Source organism: Pholcus phalangioides, unplaced genomic scaffold (assembly GCF_987345545.1).
Source record: "Pholcus phalangioides strain wild (caught in Gottingen) unplaced genomic scaffold, Ppha-v1.0 ptg000007l_1, whole genome shotgun sequence".
Lineage (NCBI taxonomy): Eukaryota > Metazoa > Arthropoda > Arachnida > Araneae > Pholcidae > Pholcus > Pholcus phalangioides.
Window position 1 is genome coordinate 60,845,063 of NW_028301600.1, and position 17,483 is coordinate 60,862,545.

A 17,483-nucleotide genomic window follows, 5' to 3' on the forward strand; every position below is an offset into this window, starting at 1 on the left:
TTAGAGATATCAACCAAAAAGTTCATGAAAAAAAAAAATTCCTGTATGTTTTCTGGACTTTCCCATGTTCACAGAAACAACATTAAAATTAAAAACAAAAGTTAAGTTCATTCTTCCTTAAAAATAGATGATTAAAAAAATTAAATTTATGACATAAGTTCCGAGATGAATGAAATTTTTATTTTGGAAACTAAGTTTGGAATCTCACACGTTCAGTAAAAAAAAATCAAGTGCTTTCATGTAAGAAAAATATTTTAATCTAGTTAATAAAACCGATGTTCCCAATTGGCAACATTGGCCGTTAACAGTGCCGTTTTAGCATGAGCCCACCCGGGTATGGCTCGGGGTCCTCAAGAGAAGAAGAGGCTCCACAAAAATGAGAACTGGTTGAAATTTCCGAGAATTTGCTCGGTAGGGCTTCAGAAAAATCATTTGGCCCGGCTGCTCCATGATGCTCTTAAAACAGCCCTTGCCGTTAAAAGGTTAATCAGTAATTAACAACGAAAGTTAATAAATGGAATTTTAAATTTTTCATGTAAATTTTTTGTATTCTCAAAGTGAAACGTCAATATTATCGAAGAAAATTTCGTAAGAAAACGTCGATACATCAATACCAAAAAATGTTCTAGAATAATAAAATATATTACTGTCTTTTTTTTAAATTTAATTTACATATGCGACGAAATATTTGATTTAGAATAAGTTGAATGTCGCCAAAAAGGGGATAGATTTGGCGATTTTGATGGGCGTCTTGAACGAACCAACCCCAGAGAAGAAAGCAAACCTGCTGCTGATCAGGAAAGAGAGAGAGAGAGAGAAGCTTCAGTGGCAAGCACAATATTCTTCAGTAGCGCGTCTCAGACTCAAGTTGGCCCTTTTTTAGTTTGTCGAGTGCGGATTCGGATGTTCCCCTGGTGGGTTCGAGAGCACTAACAGCATGACACCAACCATCCCAAAATTCAGGTGACATACACAGAAGAGTCACTTCCAGAAGAGATGTTCGGATATTCTCCTTTTATGAATCATCATGATTTCCACTGGTAAGTTGGGTTGTTTTTTTTTCAAGAACTTTTTTTTCAAAAATGACGGAATTATTCAAAAAATGTTCTAATTCAAAATCTTGTAACTCTAATCTTTTTCGCATACATTTTCTTCCACAAGCAATTGTTGTAGAGAGTTATATTAATATTATTAATCAAAATTAGTGGCAATTTCTTCTACATCGATACCTCATCATTAGTAAAAACGAAGATATGTTTAACGTCAGTCTTCATAACCATCTGTTTCTTATTGATAACTTGCAAATTATAAGTATAAAAATGCATCAAAACGAATCGATATCTGATTATTCATCAGAAAAATATTTCGATGGTATAAATTCTGATAAATAGTGAATTCCTTTTTGGAAAAAATTTCAAAAGTTGCTTTATTGAAACTTATAATGTGTGTCGTTGAATATCGGTTATAACTGATGTTTGAATTTACTCTATGCTGTTGAATATTCCGACCAGTTTTTTCTGAAGAATTTCTTTAATTTTTCCTCGTTTGTTGACTATATCGAGAACTAAATAAAAACACCTTGACAGACTTCCAATAAACAATTTTTTTGTGATAATGTTATGTTTATTAACATTTTTTATCCTTCATCTCATCTTTATCCTGACATTTTTCACTGGAATTGTGTTTTAACAACAATAGACTTCTCTTGATGGGAATCGTTTCCTGGTTCATCTATTAACGACTTGAATAGCACCAAGCGTTTGTTAGAATAAGACAATCAGGAAATATAAATGCGTCTTTTAAACTCTCGGGTAAATTATGGTTAATAAAGCGAGGGTGGGAAGAGATAGAGTAGAAATGCTATGGAGGAAATGGATAAAACAAAGTGCGTTTCCTAAATAACCATAGTAGAGAGTGAATTATCGTTTTCTCATCGATACTTTACGTGATGTTCCTGTAAAATTTAAGCTCTGGAATGTGTAAAATAACACCCACCATCGAAACTATATTGTGTTAATGTATTTGCCGGAGGTAAAGTTACAAGCCCCCGCATTAGGGTCTGCGTGGACGATCATCTACATGCCAGCGAATTCGCTGCGAAATCTCTGAAATTATGTTAATTTCAGCGAGCCATGAATCCCTCTGCAGAAGAGGAGCAACTATTAAGAGGAGCTCCCGCAGAGGCATTTCCTAATTTGAGATGAGCAAACTCATAACTTGGCTGGGCGTAGATTCATTAATCACCCAACTTCTATCATTGGCGTGAAATTCCAGTCTCTCGAGTTTAGGGGTTATTCATGTGGAATTCTTTCCTGAAGGACAAATTATTTTTATAATCAAATTAAATTCGGGCATGTCTAAACCTAACAATTATGTAAAAAATTTTTTTAGTATAGTTAATAAGTGTTATATACGCGAATATACGTTTATTTCATAGTCAACTTTTTCAATTCGAAAATTCTTCCAAATTACATCCAAGGAAAAGAAATCTGACCCGCGATATTATTTTTTTAATAATATCGCGTCATTTTATTTTAAGGCGACTGCGCCTTCATTCGGGGTACTTCTTTATAAAAGTGTCATTTTGGATAAAACAAATGTGGTTTTGGTCTAAATAGGGTATAAAAATTAAGAGAATAAATGTTATTTCACATGAATATTTTGGTAAAAAAAATTTATTGCCAATTTTATATGTAAAATTAGGATATTTTCAGTACTTCTGCGAGACATTGTACACTGAAAACTAGTGTTTATATCAACATGTTCTTCTCACAGATTATTGCTATGACATTTTTGCGTACAATGAACTAAAATTTTCAGAATGCTATGAAAAATTTGAGATGATTGTTTAAGTGAACAAATACACATTTTTCGTAAAAAATACTTTCTGATTGATATTCTCAATTCACAATCATATAAATAACCTTCACAAGGAGAAAAAGCGACAAAACACATACACAAATTTTCAGAAAACGCATTCAAAGATTTCATTTTCAGACTAAGAGCATTAAATCGGTTTTATTTAATTCGCAATAATTTTGCATGTAGTTATTGTAGGGATGAAAATGAAACAGTTTTGGATTTTAGACAAACTGCACTTTCAATGAACATATAAAAACGATTTCAATTTTTTTTGTGAAATTCGTCATTTGAAGGTAGGCATTGGCCTTAAATTCTTAAACCAACGGTCAATCGCAAGACCATATTGATCAGTGTAACATTCCATGCTTTCAACCAACAAAAACTTACTAAATAGTTCATTTGACGTTTCACGAATCGATTTTTATCAAATAAGGACCGACTCTGATTTATCACCGACCTTTGACATTATTTAACAATGTCTCGGACTCAACGTCTCGAAACATCTTCAGCTTTGGTCTAACTAGGACAAATGACCAAGCAAAATAATTTTCTTGATAGTTTTTGGGTATCTAATTTCACATGAAAAGCGAAAACACCAGACTGATGGAAATCGATGGAGCATTATTCTGTCTCGAGTTCAAGGACTAACAGAAGATAAGAACGTTTGTCCAAGGGCATTATCAAGCTGTCTTCCTTTCCTTCATCAATAAAATCCAGTAAATCACTCTTCGAAATCCCCAATACATATCGAGGACGAAATTCGACGGAATTATAATCGACTTACAAATATGGTCAATACTAATTATATTAAAATTTTGAGAATTCACAAGATTTTAATGTCAAATAATAATATTTATAATTATTCATTTTAATAGTGGAATAATACAGGGCTTGACACAAATCGCAGAAAAGTCTATACGTCAAAACAATGTTTTAGGAGAGCTAAATACTTTTTTCAAGAAAAACAGGTCAAAAATAATGTTTCTTTCGACTTTTCAATTATATAGTGGCCTTCTTCGGAATTGATTGATACGCTGATATAAATTAGAAAAAAAATTGTGTTGTCCTCAGATTCCAGTTTAGTAACCACACATAAAAAGCTTTATTTTGGCACCAATACCAATATTTTGGTCGCTATAGTGATCAGACGTTCGGAGTATTTGTCAAGACCTGGAGTAATGTATATGTCACGGTAAATGTGATAAATCAGTGAGAGAGATTATCTATAATCGCGGGTTATTTGCACAATCACCAATCATTTCGGTAAGTTCGATAAACTTTCCTACATTTATCATTTTTATCGGTGATCATGAATAATTCCCGAATGAAGTTGGTAAGCTTGATGAATATGGGAGAAATTATGCAGAAATATTGCTTACATTCGACCATCTCTCAGTACCGCCCGTACGTGATGGGTGCACTACACATATTTTGCCATAAAAACTAAATTAAATGAAAATAAATGTTATAAGGATAAAAACGTATAAATTATTATCTACATTTTGTAATGTTGGCTGTCTTCACATGTATCTATTTTTAAACATAATCGATACCACCGATCGAATCCATCATCCTAGAGTCTAGGACCCAGACTGAAGTTTGAGCCGAATGACCGGTAAATTTAAGTAACTCATAGACGATTCCAGCTTGTATGTGTGAATACGAGCTGGGATTATGGTAACCGGATTTTTATGACATTTACCGTAACATATATACAACCAGCATGAGACACAGTTTATGAAGAACAGAAAGAAAATATACAGAGAAAAATTATATAACTTACTATGACGGACGAACTACAGAGTTAGCAATAATGATTCGGTTAGTGCTAAGAAATATATTTTGAAAATAAAGCGATCGATATAATATCCATAATAACCACATGGTTTGAGTGCACTGTAGTCTCATGCGTATCTTTTAAAATTATGGATAATTAACATTTTTAGATTCACATTTAGATACTGAAATTTATCGACGAGGTATTTTATTTTGATAGAAGATTACAAGGTGCGTTTCGCTCGTACCATTTTACTCCTTGAGAATCAAAAGAAATTGGTGAATTTCGATTCTTACATTTTTATAAGCACTTTTTGAAAATGGTATTGTTTCTGTTACATTTTTGATGCACCCACACTTAAGATCTTCGCAAAAACTTTCTTTTCGGCACACAAATTATGCATACGTGTGTTTCTCGACTTAATCCGAAGCGTTTGTATATTTTCTTAAAAGATTCTTCCCTGAGGATATTTACGCAAATGAAAGACAAAAGTGTTGACGATACAATACCAATAGAATATTTTCGGTTTTTTTCAGAGGTTCCACAGCTAGTGTGGTATACACACGCGATATGTGACTCGTTTTTCAGATAATCAATAATAGATTCTGGTCTCGTACTGTTTGTCTGTCTTCAATGATACCATTGTTGGTTTTTTTTAACCGATTCGAAAAACGAAAACTTGATAATTGTAGCTACAGCATTTACGGTGCACAGCATTACGTCTGTCTACCGCGCCAGATTAACTGTCTATTTTAAATTCAAATCTATATATAGATATATATATCTCCCTGAGAGCTGTCTTCTATATATTCCAGAGAGAATATATATTTTTGAAATGTGAACTTTTTTTTTTTATAAAATCTTAGTTAGTTTCCAACCAATCTCTCCTTGAGATTTGTTATCTGTTTTATATTCAAGATGTAGTCGAGAAATCACATCGAAAAACGACTTTTTAGTGTCTTTACATGTTTAGTTTCCATTATCATCTAAAATAATAAAATCCTACATATAAGAAATTCAACACCTAGTTCATGTAGCAGTAGCTCGTAAAACTACGATACACGAAAATATTAGTAGTTGTTGTGTGTTGATCTAGATGTATCGTCACGTAAGAATATTTTATATCGACAAAAAAAATTGCCTTTCTTCTAGGAAGTTTCTCTTTAATAAGGAAATCTAGTTCGTTATTTGCGACTTGCGTCAGAAATTGGGAACACGGAAAGATAACGTCGTTTCAGGAGACAATTTTACTACTGAGCAAGAAGAATGCTATATAAGAACAATAAATAAGACTTTTTACTGGAACGACAGGCGTTGATATTAGAAATTGTTTCTGAAGAAACTTAGTAGGATCCATGGCAAAGAGTTTTTTATCCCAATATATGTAGGTCTAAGCCATATTGCATACTACTTGATCAAAGAAAGATGAGAGAATGCCTGACGCAAGAATATACTTATCAGTTAGAGGTAACTGATTTTGATCTAAAGGCAGGAATCCCACTGTTTTGCAAGCCGTTGCCTGTCCTTCTCAAACAATGCCTTGACTGTGAGAGCAACTGATCTTTTCCAATGTCTAAAATTGTCCTCTACCTCATTGTTCAAAACAAACCTCCGTTCTTTCAGTTGCTATTTAGGAAGGATGGGAAAAACACATGTGAGAAGCATATGCAGAGAACAACAGGTCCGGACTATAGAGCGAGTTTTCCAGCACTTCTCCCAGCAAAATTTGGTTAGAAGATTGGTTGTTTTCTGGGAGCTATATGGATAGGCATTATCGTGCAAAAACACAACACCCGCACTCAACGTTCCATAATTTTTGCTATTCACGGCACTATGCAGACGGTGTGATATAGCGAGTGATATCTTTCAGCGAGTGGTAATGGTGGCACCATGCTAAAAGAACTCAATCAGTAATGAGATCAAAGACCCCTGCTGAATGCAGGGCTTGACAAATCGAAAACAGTTAGGGGTGCCAAGTATTTTTCTCCGATAAAATCGGTCCAAAACATTGTATTCATAAACAGTTATCATACATGATGAGATTCAGTTATCATACATGATGAGATTCAGTTATCATACATGATGAGATTCAGTTATCATACATGATGAGATTCAGTTATCATACATGATGAGATTCAGTTATCATACATGATGAGATTCAGTTATCATACATGATGAGATTCAGTTATCATACATGATGAGATTCAGTTATCATACATGATGAGATTCAGTTATCATACATGATGTGATTCAGTTATCATGAACTGACACTGCGCTGTGCAAAACACTATATTCAGCTTTTTTATAAAGTGTACTGTTCATTTTTTCTGCAGCCTTTCTTAACTTTCTTTTTGATCACACACAATAAATTGTCTCTAAACAAAAGGTTTTGACAATCATGCCATAAGTTATTCATAGGAGTGTGAAACCATATTCTACAAAAATATTTATAAGGCATTATCTTATTTTTTTAGGTAAAATAGCTAATGATTAAATTTTTATTTCGACTTGATGCCAGAGCCGTAACTAGGATTTTTGCCGCCCGGGGCAAACATGGTTTTCTGCCACACCCCCCCCCCCTACAACTTTAAAATTCGATTATTTTATAACGGTGTTCTTTGTTACCACCTGAACCCCCCTAAATTTACCTCCCCCCTCTAGCTTGGGCCATGCTCGATATGATTATTTAAATGGTAATTTTTCAAATACATCAGCATTAATTTTATATACATATATAATGCTTTGTGCTCAAGAGACAAACAATCTCTAAGGTAATATGATTTCAAGAAAAAAAAATATGAAAAAAAAATTACTTTGGCGAATAAAATCTGCTTCCTTAGCATTTAATGTGGGAAAACCCGTTGACTCTCAAATACTGTTATTATTATTGAGCAAAGAAAAGAATCTTGAAGTAGAAAAAAAAGGTATTTATTTAGTCTCGCACCATATCTCGAGCTGTTCAATATTTACTTTATTCGGTGTCTCGCGAAATCCGCGTCACAATAACATCAAATGCATTATCAACAAAACAAAAAAAAACCCCGCATCTGTGTACGGAAAGAACAGTTATTTGTTAGCTTTGTCACCATTTATTTTCCTCCCATGAAATGTATGGGTGGATGGGCAATCCACCGAGTGTTTTGTGAAAGGATCTTGGAAGGATCGCCTAATGAGAAGGTAAGCCAACCGCGAGATAAATAAATATAGAATGGATAAGTAAAGGGAAACAGAAAAAAAAGAACTGAATTGACTGTACAAGAGGCTTCGTCTGGAACGGTAAGGATTCGTATCATCGATTATACGCGACCATCACGGTAGGAATAATTCCGATCAATAGAATTTCCAAGCTGCTGCTTTGGTTCGTAACGAAGAGCCACCATTTCAGGTGAACAAACGCCAGCTTTCGTTTGTCTCTGAGATCCGAAAGGCTCAAATTGTCGAAATGGCTGGCGTATAGAACTTTCACACAAGAACTGATTTTTTTTCTCGTATATATATTCCCTCTCTCTAAATACCATGTATATAGAGGGCGATACCCCTCTTTTCCAACAATGTTGTGGGAGTGTAGTGTATCGGAGATCGATATTTCTGATCGATCGATCAGAAAACTAAGGGGTTCTAGAAAAGGAGAGAGATAGATACACGCTCACATCAATTTTCCCCCTTTTACGGGATCATTTTATATCTTTGGTAAAGTTTTAAATTACCGCTCGCTTTTAAATTACGGTCGCTTTTGTCCTTTTTACTGGTTGGATAATGTTCGGGAACCACCTTCCATCATGGAAAATTCAATGTGCTTTCGGATCCTTTTTTTTTATTTCTTAAATATTTTCGATGTCAATAAACTTTAACCCCCCCTCCCTCCCACCTAGTGTTTTAAAAATTAAATACTTTAGTATTATTTTACGATCGATATTAGTGATATTCAATGAAATAAAGAAAAGTTTTTCGCATAAATGCAACAAAAATAAAACATTTTATACAGATTTTTAATTCACCGAATCCATAAAAATAATCTAAATTCGATTCTTAAAATTTATTGAACTTTTTTTGAATAGCTTCATTATACTGGTCATTAAAAATTTTTAGTAATTGAAAGCTTTAAATTTGAAGTGAATTTTATAGATTTTTTTAACATTGAAGCATTGAAATACGAACACGAAAAGGGAGAATGTATCCCTCGTAACGAGCCGTACTTTAAAATTTTTCTTACACCGGCTTTAAAAAATCTTGTTTCTTACTTGATGTTGCACACAAGTTCATATTATTTTACTTTCTTATTCAAAGCACATGCTACAAATTCCTATTCACGCTAAAAGACATCATCTCTTAAGTTTGGTTGCAATTTATTAGCCTAATATTTAAGTTTTTATACGTACGTAATAATACTTAATAAGTTTTTATTAAGTATTATACGTTTGATGTGGGGCTGTGCTTGAAAAATCACAGAAAAATCAAGGCACCAGAATTTTTTTAGGAATCAATTTTTTTATCGAGAAAAACTGGTTAGAAAATTATGTTTCTTTCAGGTTTTTTTTAGGATATAGCAATCCCTTCTGCATGTTGGTAGATACGCTGATATGAGTTCCAAAAAAATATAGTTGTCTTGACTCGAATTTTGTAACCACACATAGAAAATTTGAGGCGTGAATGCGAATTTTTCAGTCACCATGGTGACCTGGCACTTTTGTCAAGTTCTGGTGTAATATATCTTTATTTAAAGCTCCGTTCACATGGGAAATCTTGAAGCGGGTTTCAAACCTGCTTCAAGAATTTTTACCGATGACTGTGCTCTCCATTTCTTTCCTTACGAAAGAAAAAAGTCGTCAAACGGATGCTAGAACTCCCAATGCTACCGCAATATTTTCACATGTGAACATGTGAACGGGGCTCTAGTGTATCTAACATATTCAGTATATAATACGCGCGCAATTAATTTTAGAACATTTTTAGAAAAAATGTTCTAAAATTTCGGTTCAGCCATGGTTCAAGTTAGGTCAGTTAATAGATGTCTACTGTAGTTACATAAGTGCCTAGTAACGACCCGATAATACAAAATATCTACATTAGTTGAGGCTTCAGATAGTCGTTCATTAATTAAAAGACATACGTGTACTGGACTTCTCAAACAGCCGTGCTTCGTATGGTTGTCGAGTTTTGATTCCAGTTCACTACCTTTACAGCAAGCTGTTGCAACTGCTTCTAGCACAAGCTTCAAGTAGCGTGACACGAGTAGTAAAATTCTGTGCAGTACAAACTGCTATCAACAGCTGCATAGCGTGGAATACTCTGGTTAGAATACCAATTAAAGATTTTGTTCGTTCGAACGAAATAACGTTCATTCATCAATTTTTTTTGAATAATAATGAATGGACGATTTGAATACTGCTTTTCGTTAGATAACAAACGGTGGTAGCGAGTGATATATGATCGTTTCTATAGGAGCTAGTTTTTGGTGCCACTTGGTTTATTACCTCAGCTTTCTCCTCAAAGCACTGATTTGGTCGGGGAGGATAAAAAAAATGTCTGTTCACGGTCAGGAAGATACGCAATTAAAATAAAATCGGTAAGGCGTATTCCCAAATTCAATCATTGGATTTGATGTTCGACAGGAGCAGGTGACAATGCTAGTAGCCTGTGCTTGGAGGAGGAGATGGGAAAAAAAAGGGGCACTTGTGATATAGAAGGAGATGAGTGAGAGAGAGTCTTTGGCCCTCGGGGGACATTTCGAGCCCTGGGGCTGCTGGTGGTTGGTTGTGTGCTGAGGGGATTTGCGTGGGGCCTCACCACCCAACACACGAAATTCGCTTTCTGCTATTGGTGGAAAAGGGCGAAATCGATCCACTGTCCTCTGCTGTTGATGATGCTTTTTGGAGTGGTGTTGGAAGGAAAGGAAACGAGAAAAGGAACTTGAAGTGCTTGTGTGCATGCAACGAGAGACGAAAAGCAAAACATTATAAAGCTTCCACTATATTTCCGTGAAGGATTCCTGCAAGCCGGGAAAAAAATCAATTCTCAGTGACCACGATGCTAAAAAAATGTAGGAACTAAAAGGTCAACGTCTCTTCGGTTTCTGCGTTCATTTCAAATAGCAATATGTAGTCTTTTTCCCCTTAATATTTCGAATCATTATTTTCTTTTTACGAATTCTAGCGGCGAAATATCCATTAATTAGAAACTTGAGGGTGAACATATTATTATAATCTTTACCATCGCTGTCAATCAGTGAGGGTAAACAATTCAATTAAATTCATATACGGCCGAATAAAAAAATTGGAGAATCAAATATAAAATAGATTAAGGGCAATAGATGTAAATTATATACATGCATTAAAGTTGCTTCATCTTTTCCTGGTAGTATGCAATGGTACGCAGTACATTCATTTTTTTATGATCTCAGTTGCCTAATAATAAGCTAACGATACATAATTTGCTTTCAAATCGCCAATTCACGGTTCAAAAAAAAAGTTAGTTAGTTTTATCAAATATTTTTAATAGAATGAAAATATTGGAATAATATGATGGAAAAATATTATGTCCCATAAAATACGGATCACGTGGTTACTCTACATCAGGGCTCGGCAAATCCCAGGCGCTAGCTCGCCATGACAACTGAAAAATCGCCTTCGGTGCCTATAAATTCTTATGTGTGCTATTTCTAAAGTCTGAATTATATATGCAAATGCATACGTGCATATGTATTTGCATAGTTTTCCTTTTTCAGTGCTGATGCACGTAAATGCATAAAATGATGGATTTTTTAGTTCATATTTTTGAAGTTTTACGAAAGCACAATCACATTTTTCAAATGAATATTGCTCATTATATGCGCATAACAATCGGTTTTTCCTGTAAATCAACAATGATCGGCAGTAAAATGTTTGTATCTTCCCTAGATAAAAAATAAATAACATTTATAGAGAGAGACGAATTTAGTGAATTAAATTAAAGAAGTTTGTATAGCCTTTGCTGGCATCCATTACTCAAGCTCTTAGGGTCGGGTGTAGAATCATCTTATTTCACCCTTGTTGTGGAAAGCTACAATTAAAATTTTTGACGGTTTTTTTTTCTTAATGTAGAACTTAATGTTACTGGTGTGCACGTACTTCATGTCTGTTTAGAATAATTTTTTTTTCTTATTTGTAAGCAGCTACTGGCCACCTCACTAGAAATTCTCGAATAAAAAAATGTGAAACTTATTTGCACGCGAGAATTTCTTTTGTGAATAAATACACGTTAAAAATAGAAAATACACCTTTCAAAAACATGTTTGTTTGTTTGCTTTTTGCGAGTATTTAACGCATACTTTTTCGCAGTTTTGAAGAATGTTTGGAATTTTTAGTGACTCTTTAGTGTATATTTTGGTATTTTTATAGCAGATTTGCATATTTTCGGAGCGTTTTTCGCCACAATTTCAGTGCATGTAATCGAAGCTGTAGTGCAGGTATCTTCAACCCGTTGCTCTCGAGCACCACGGTTCTCCCTGAAGCACCTAAAGTGTTCGATGTTCGTGTCCGATTTCGTGCTCGCGCCTGATCATTGTCCAATTATACACCTTGTGCAAATTGCATTCAAGGATATAAATTACTCTGATTTCATGCATTCGTATATCAAACTTGCTGTAAGGGTGCTCTTTTTTTGATGATAGGTGCAAGTAGTGCTCGTGACAAGAAAAAAGTTGAAGACTTCTGCTCTAGCGATTACTAAATTATTGTTACAGGACAACTATTTTTGGAAATTATGACTTTCTTGACTACTCTACAAACACGAAAAGGAATGAACGAAGTTCTGAAAAAAGTTTCGACAGTTTTTTGGAAAGCCGAAATTCTTGGCTCCTAAAAATTTGGCCGACAATTCAACTATTCTCCGATTTGTCCATCCTGCTCTACACAATAACATCAATCATTATTGCTACGAAACTTTCAGAAGCATATTTCATTGTTGAGCCCCTTTAACCCACTTTAGAAATCTACCATAAATTTTGATCAATGTGACTCCTGAAAAGTAACTTAAAACTAAAAGCATCGAAAAAAAAGAAGAAAAATATCGTGTTTATAATACGGTAGTGTGAAGAAATCAACTCGTGAAGATCATCCAAGAAAAATTCACGTAACACTTCAATAAAAAAATTCAGTTAGTCAATGCTGCTATTGATACTTATTATCTCATGAATAGGACTCCAATTTATATTATATTCCGTTATCCGGGCTACTATAATGATGGAAATGTATCCTTTCATTATCACGCATGAAAGTACTGTACAATTATCTAATAAATAAACACGCAAGGACCTCCGTTCGAGTACTAAATTTACATTAATGTGTCATATCATATCTTCTAGTGGATATTTCCCAACCGCATTTCACGAGATTGGATCAGCTCCAAGCAGCAAAGCTTTAGCGCTGAATACTGACACATCGTGTATAGTGAAATTATGTACAAGAGTATTTGTTGGTCGTTCCGCAACATTAGCAGGATTCGTCTCCTAAGCAGTCAATCGTGAAGGCAGCAAAAGTTAAACAGCATATCATGGACTGAGTGCTGTGTTTCCATTGTCCAATTGTTATGGCTTCGCAGAGAAAGATTCCTGAGCGTTTCCGGTCACGCGAGATTAGTTGACGTGAGGCCCTGTTTCGGTTTGTAGGCTGTTTTAGATTATCATGAGATGGTCTCTTTGTTCGGTGATGGCGATGTGCTGCTGCAGCTTCTTGAACTTCTTTCCATCTTATTGTTGCCGTGCTGCTGTCCCACGATATTGACTTGTTGCTCGGTATTCGAGTGAATTACCTACCGAACCTTATATTACCTACTTGATAAGGCGTGGCATTGTTTAGCTAAAAGACACGGATGCAAAATTTGCGTGAAAGTGTTCTTGCGATATTATAATTTGTATTATCCCGTTACAGACTCGATGAGTCGTTCGTATAAAACAGCCTTTTGAAACACACACAATCTTCACACTTTTATGTATAATACACATAATTACATATTCTATTCTTTAAATACCAAGGATTATATTTTGTCCATTCTGAATAATAGAATAGAATTCGAAATTGTATGTAGCAACCGGAAATCGTTCTTACCATCGCGTGAATTTTATATGCATATTCGACGACGCTTTTTAGAACCTCGCTACAATGACATTCGATATTACGATATATTGTTATAACTGATATTTCAAATCCTTTTTCAAGTTGTTTTTAGTCTAATGTTAAACTCCTTCGATACTACGATATCCTTTACTACAATAAACCTCTCTATAAAGATATTTTTGGTGACATTTCGAAAACGCTACAACGATATTATTTATATTTAACTCACAATCACCATCGATATATTTTCAAATTCCTCATCAATTTTTTCTTTCTAGGGTGCTTTATATAACATTAGTATTTTGCATTATCTAACCCACCAAAGTGCTAATGTTGCGTGAAGCTATTTTCTGTGCAGTACACAAAAGTGATGCGTGAGAAATTACTCTACAGGAGCAAACAACTAGCATTTTACCGGAGCGCTAACAACGCCAGTTCATAAGGAGACGCCAAAACAGAATAAAATTGGCGGCGGCTGATGAGACAGTGTATCTCTCGATCTAACGATAAACCCTCTACAACGATATTTTTTCTTGGTCCGCGGATACGTGTTGATTAGGGTAAGGAAGCCGTGAGAGATAAAAGTTTGAGGAGCATTGATATACAGGATGTAAAGTCTCATATACTTATAGACCTTTTATCCTTTGAACCGTTGCTGATAGAAACAATCTTTCCAATTAGAAAAAAGATGTAAATGACATGCTCGTTTTTGGTGAAATCATTTATTTTACTACGAGCCGTATATGCATCGACAAATCCCACCGTCGCCGCAGTTGTGGTCGGCTGAAGTTGGTTTTCTGTGGTTCCCAACTTCGAGGTGCGAATACAAGCCGATCTCCCCATTAAAAAGTCTCGCCACAGAGAGTAACAGGCCTGTAACAGTAAAAATCTTTAATCATTACACTTCACTCATAGTTCGAAAAATAGGAGGCAGATGGCAGCACTATAGCAAGCATTGCACGGAAACAAGCTTCACATTAGGTTCACAACACGGACACGCACATTCCAACATATAGCAATTCGTTAGAAGTTCCGCACAGGAATATGGACGAGGTGCATGTATGGATTAGTAGTATATGTATTGAGATACAAAATTTAAATTTTTATATGAGACTTTAACCTTCATATAAAAAATTGTTGCTCTGTCTCTACTCAGCCAAATAAAAAAGAGACAAGCTCATTCTATGCTGATATTTCTTTCATTTTCAGCTCTTTTTGAACTCAAATATCTCTACTAATATTGCACTTAGAGAGTTAATTTCTTTTGTTGGCTCAGAAGAGAGACAGGGCAACAACTTTCTAAACAAAAACTGGAAGACAAGAGGACCGTATAAATAATTCAATTTTGTATCTAGTTACATATAAGAAAAGAAATACATTTCTAAAATGAGCATATTATTTTAATAGATTTTTCTAATCCAAAGTAAGCTGCTATCGCCAACGGTTCAAAATATGAAGGGCGTATAAGGATATGATTTAACATCCTGTTTATATTCATATGATCTTTAGTATTATATTTCTTTTTTATGGATGTCACTGTAAAAGCGTATTTTATCGGACAATTTTATAATTAATGCTTTTAGTTATGGAACCATTCAGCGCATTGTTTGAATAGAACGCTTACAAACTTTGATATCGACCATACTGTTGGTTAACGCTGAATTGTCCAACTTGTTTTACTCACACCTCTTACATACTGTTTTTATAACTTTGGCTGAATATGAATTAGAATATATTGATTAACCTGTAGTGCGTGGTCAAGGGTGTGGTCACGCATTTTTCTCATCATTTACTGGGAATAAAGCCGCAGTATTGAGGAAAGTGGGGTACACGAAGTTGGTAGCTCACCTATAGAGTCATAGAATCAGGCTGGGTGGAGCATCATCAATTCACAGTGTGGAAAAAAAAAAAAACTTGAAAAAAATAAAATTTCCCACACCAAATAAATTATTAACATTCCACAACTTTTTTTTTTTCTTATTTCTCCCCATTCGAGGAGGTTTCCAGTTGGCTGAGTTAGCAACCCTCCGTTATCAGCAAAACCTATGGATGAGGAAAAATACTTTTGCCTCGGCTCAGTAGAGTAAAAAAAAACTTTTTAAACCTGGGAAAATAGGAAAAAATCGATTTTCTTCCAGTATTATTATTTATTTTATTTTATTTTTTCACTCGCAATTTTATTTTTCGTTCCAGCAAATATTTGAAATCACCTCGAAATATCATGGATTATTTTTTAGCCTCGGGCAAAAACAATGCATATTACACATTTTCTGGTTAAAACGTTAGGGTGGGAAATATTTTTCTATAGAATGCATCGCATATAATGATGTTGAAAATGTTTTTATTTAATGCGATTCGTTTTGCAAATGTGCTAGTGCGTTTGTTTTCTCACATTTCGGTTTTTTTCTCTGTGTTTTTGTCAATGACAAGTGTTGAAACGGAATAAAAAAAGCTGTTATTTTCTCAATGAAATTACGAAAATCTAATTGATGGATCTCTTGTTCTTTTCTTCCCATGGCGCTGATAAACGATCCAAAGCCGAGGGGAAAAAAAGCTCCTTAATTTCATTTTCTAACGTCATTCCACGTAATCACGTGGTTTTTTTTTATTTATAAATTTTATTTCCCGTCTTTCATGATGTTGATCGCCGAAAACATCGTAAAGCTCCAGCGTAGTATTTATTCATTTAATTTACTTGACCTTTTTCTTCACCTCGTTGATCCTTTAGAAAGGGAGCTTCAATAAAGGCCTATTTTCTTTTTTCATCTTTAAGGCTTTGTTGAGCGTGCTATAAGAACACTAGATAATATTTTTTGAAGATTCACTTATAGCGTTGGTTTTTAAGGGTCAAAATTCGTAGATAGTATTATTTCGGAACTTTACCATCGTATTTATATGGTGCTGCATATGTTATTTCTAGAAAAATGTCTCTGAAGATGGTTGTTTGACTGATACTGATTCTATAAATCTTAATTCTGTGTGTCTTGAACTATTCAAATTAACTTCATTTAGAAGATTTGCTCAACTCTCTGTGTTTATAATCAAACACTAGTTGATTTTGCGGTTTCGATTTATTTATGAGCTTTGAGATATTAGAGTATTAAAATTCGAAATACAATTTATGCAACCAATAAGCGTATCGGTTACATTCGAGCGAATGCAGGTTATGCATTCTTAATGGTTGATTTTTTCAAGTTTTGTAAAAGGTGTTTTATTAAACATCTATAGTGTAATCCCGGCCTTAAATATCGATGAGAAATTGAGAGATTTTAAGTGAGATAAAAATAGAAAGACAATTTTAGACGGCATATACGTGATTAAAATCATATTGTGATCATATCTTTTCAAGTTATTTCTGTAAATATTGTTTTAAATTTAAATACAAGGCCATAACAGGCAAAATGCTCAACGAGGTGGCTGAGAAAAAGATGCTCATAACAGATATGGAGATGTCATATATTTCTAAAATACAGCAACCCCCCTTTAAAAATGAAATTATAAGAACTAAAAACTATGTATACATGGTAAAATACAATACAATGCCCATAAAAAATGTTTATGGTTGTCTTATCTAAGAATGGATAGCTTCTCGATTTACCCCAATATGTTTTCCTATTTCTTTTCAAAGGTGTCAAATGTGCTGAGTTTACTCCCCCCCCCCCCTAATGGAAAAGCTTACCGGGTAAGCTATTCCATTTATTCACAAGGGGTCATTCAAGTATTACGTCAGCATCGATGAGGGGCAGAGGTTT

General features: G+C 34.4%; 1 protein-coding gene across 2 annotated transcripts in view; it reads left to right on the plus strand.

The window, feature by feature from the left end:
* The first annotated feature begins 824 nt into the window (after nucleotides 1-824).
* Nucleotides 825-17,483, plus strand: part of LOC149085582 (uncharacterized) — a 33,663-nt gene continuing 17,004 nt past the window's right edge. The window contains exon 1 of one of the 2 annotated variants that reach the window (XM_089233711.1): nucleotides 825-1,040. In XM_089233711.1, the coding sequence (XP_089089837.1) occupies nucleotides 1,028-1,040 (13 nt within the window). In that variant the 5' untranslated portion in view covers nucleotides 825-1,027. The remainder of the gene's footprint in view (nucleotides 1,041-17,483) is intronic. The other variant, XM_089233710.1, reaches the window with a different exon arrangement.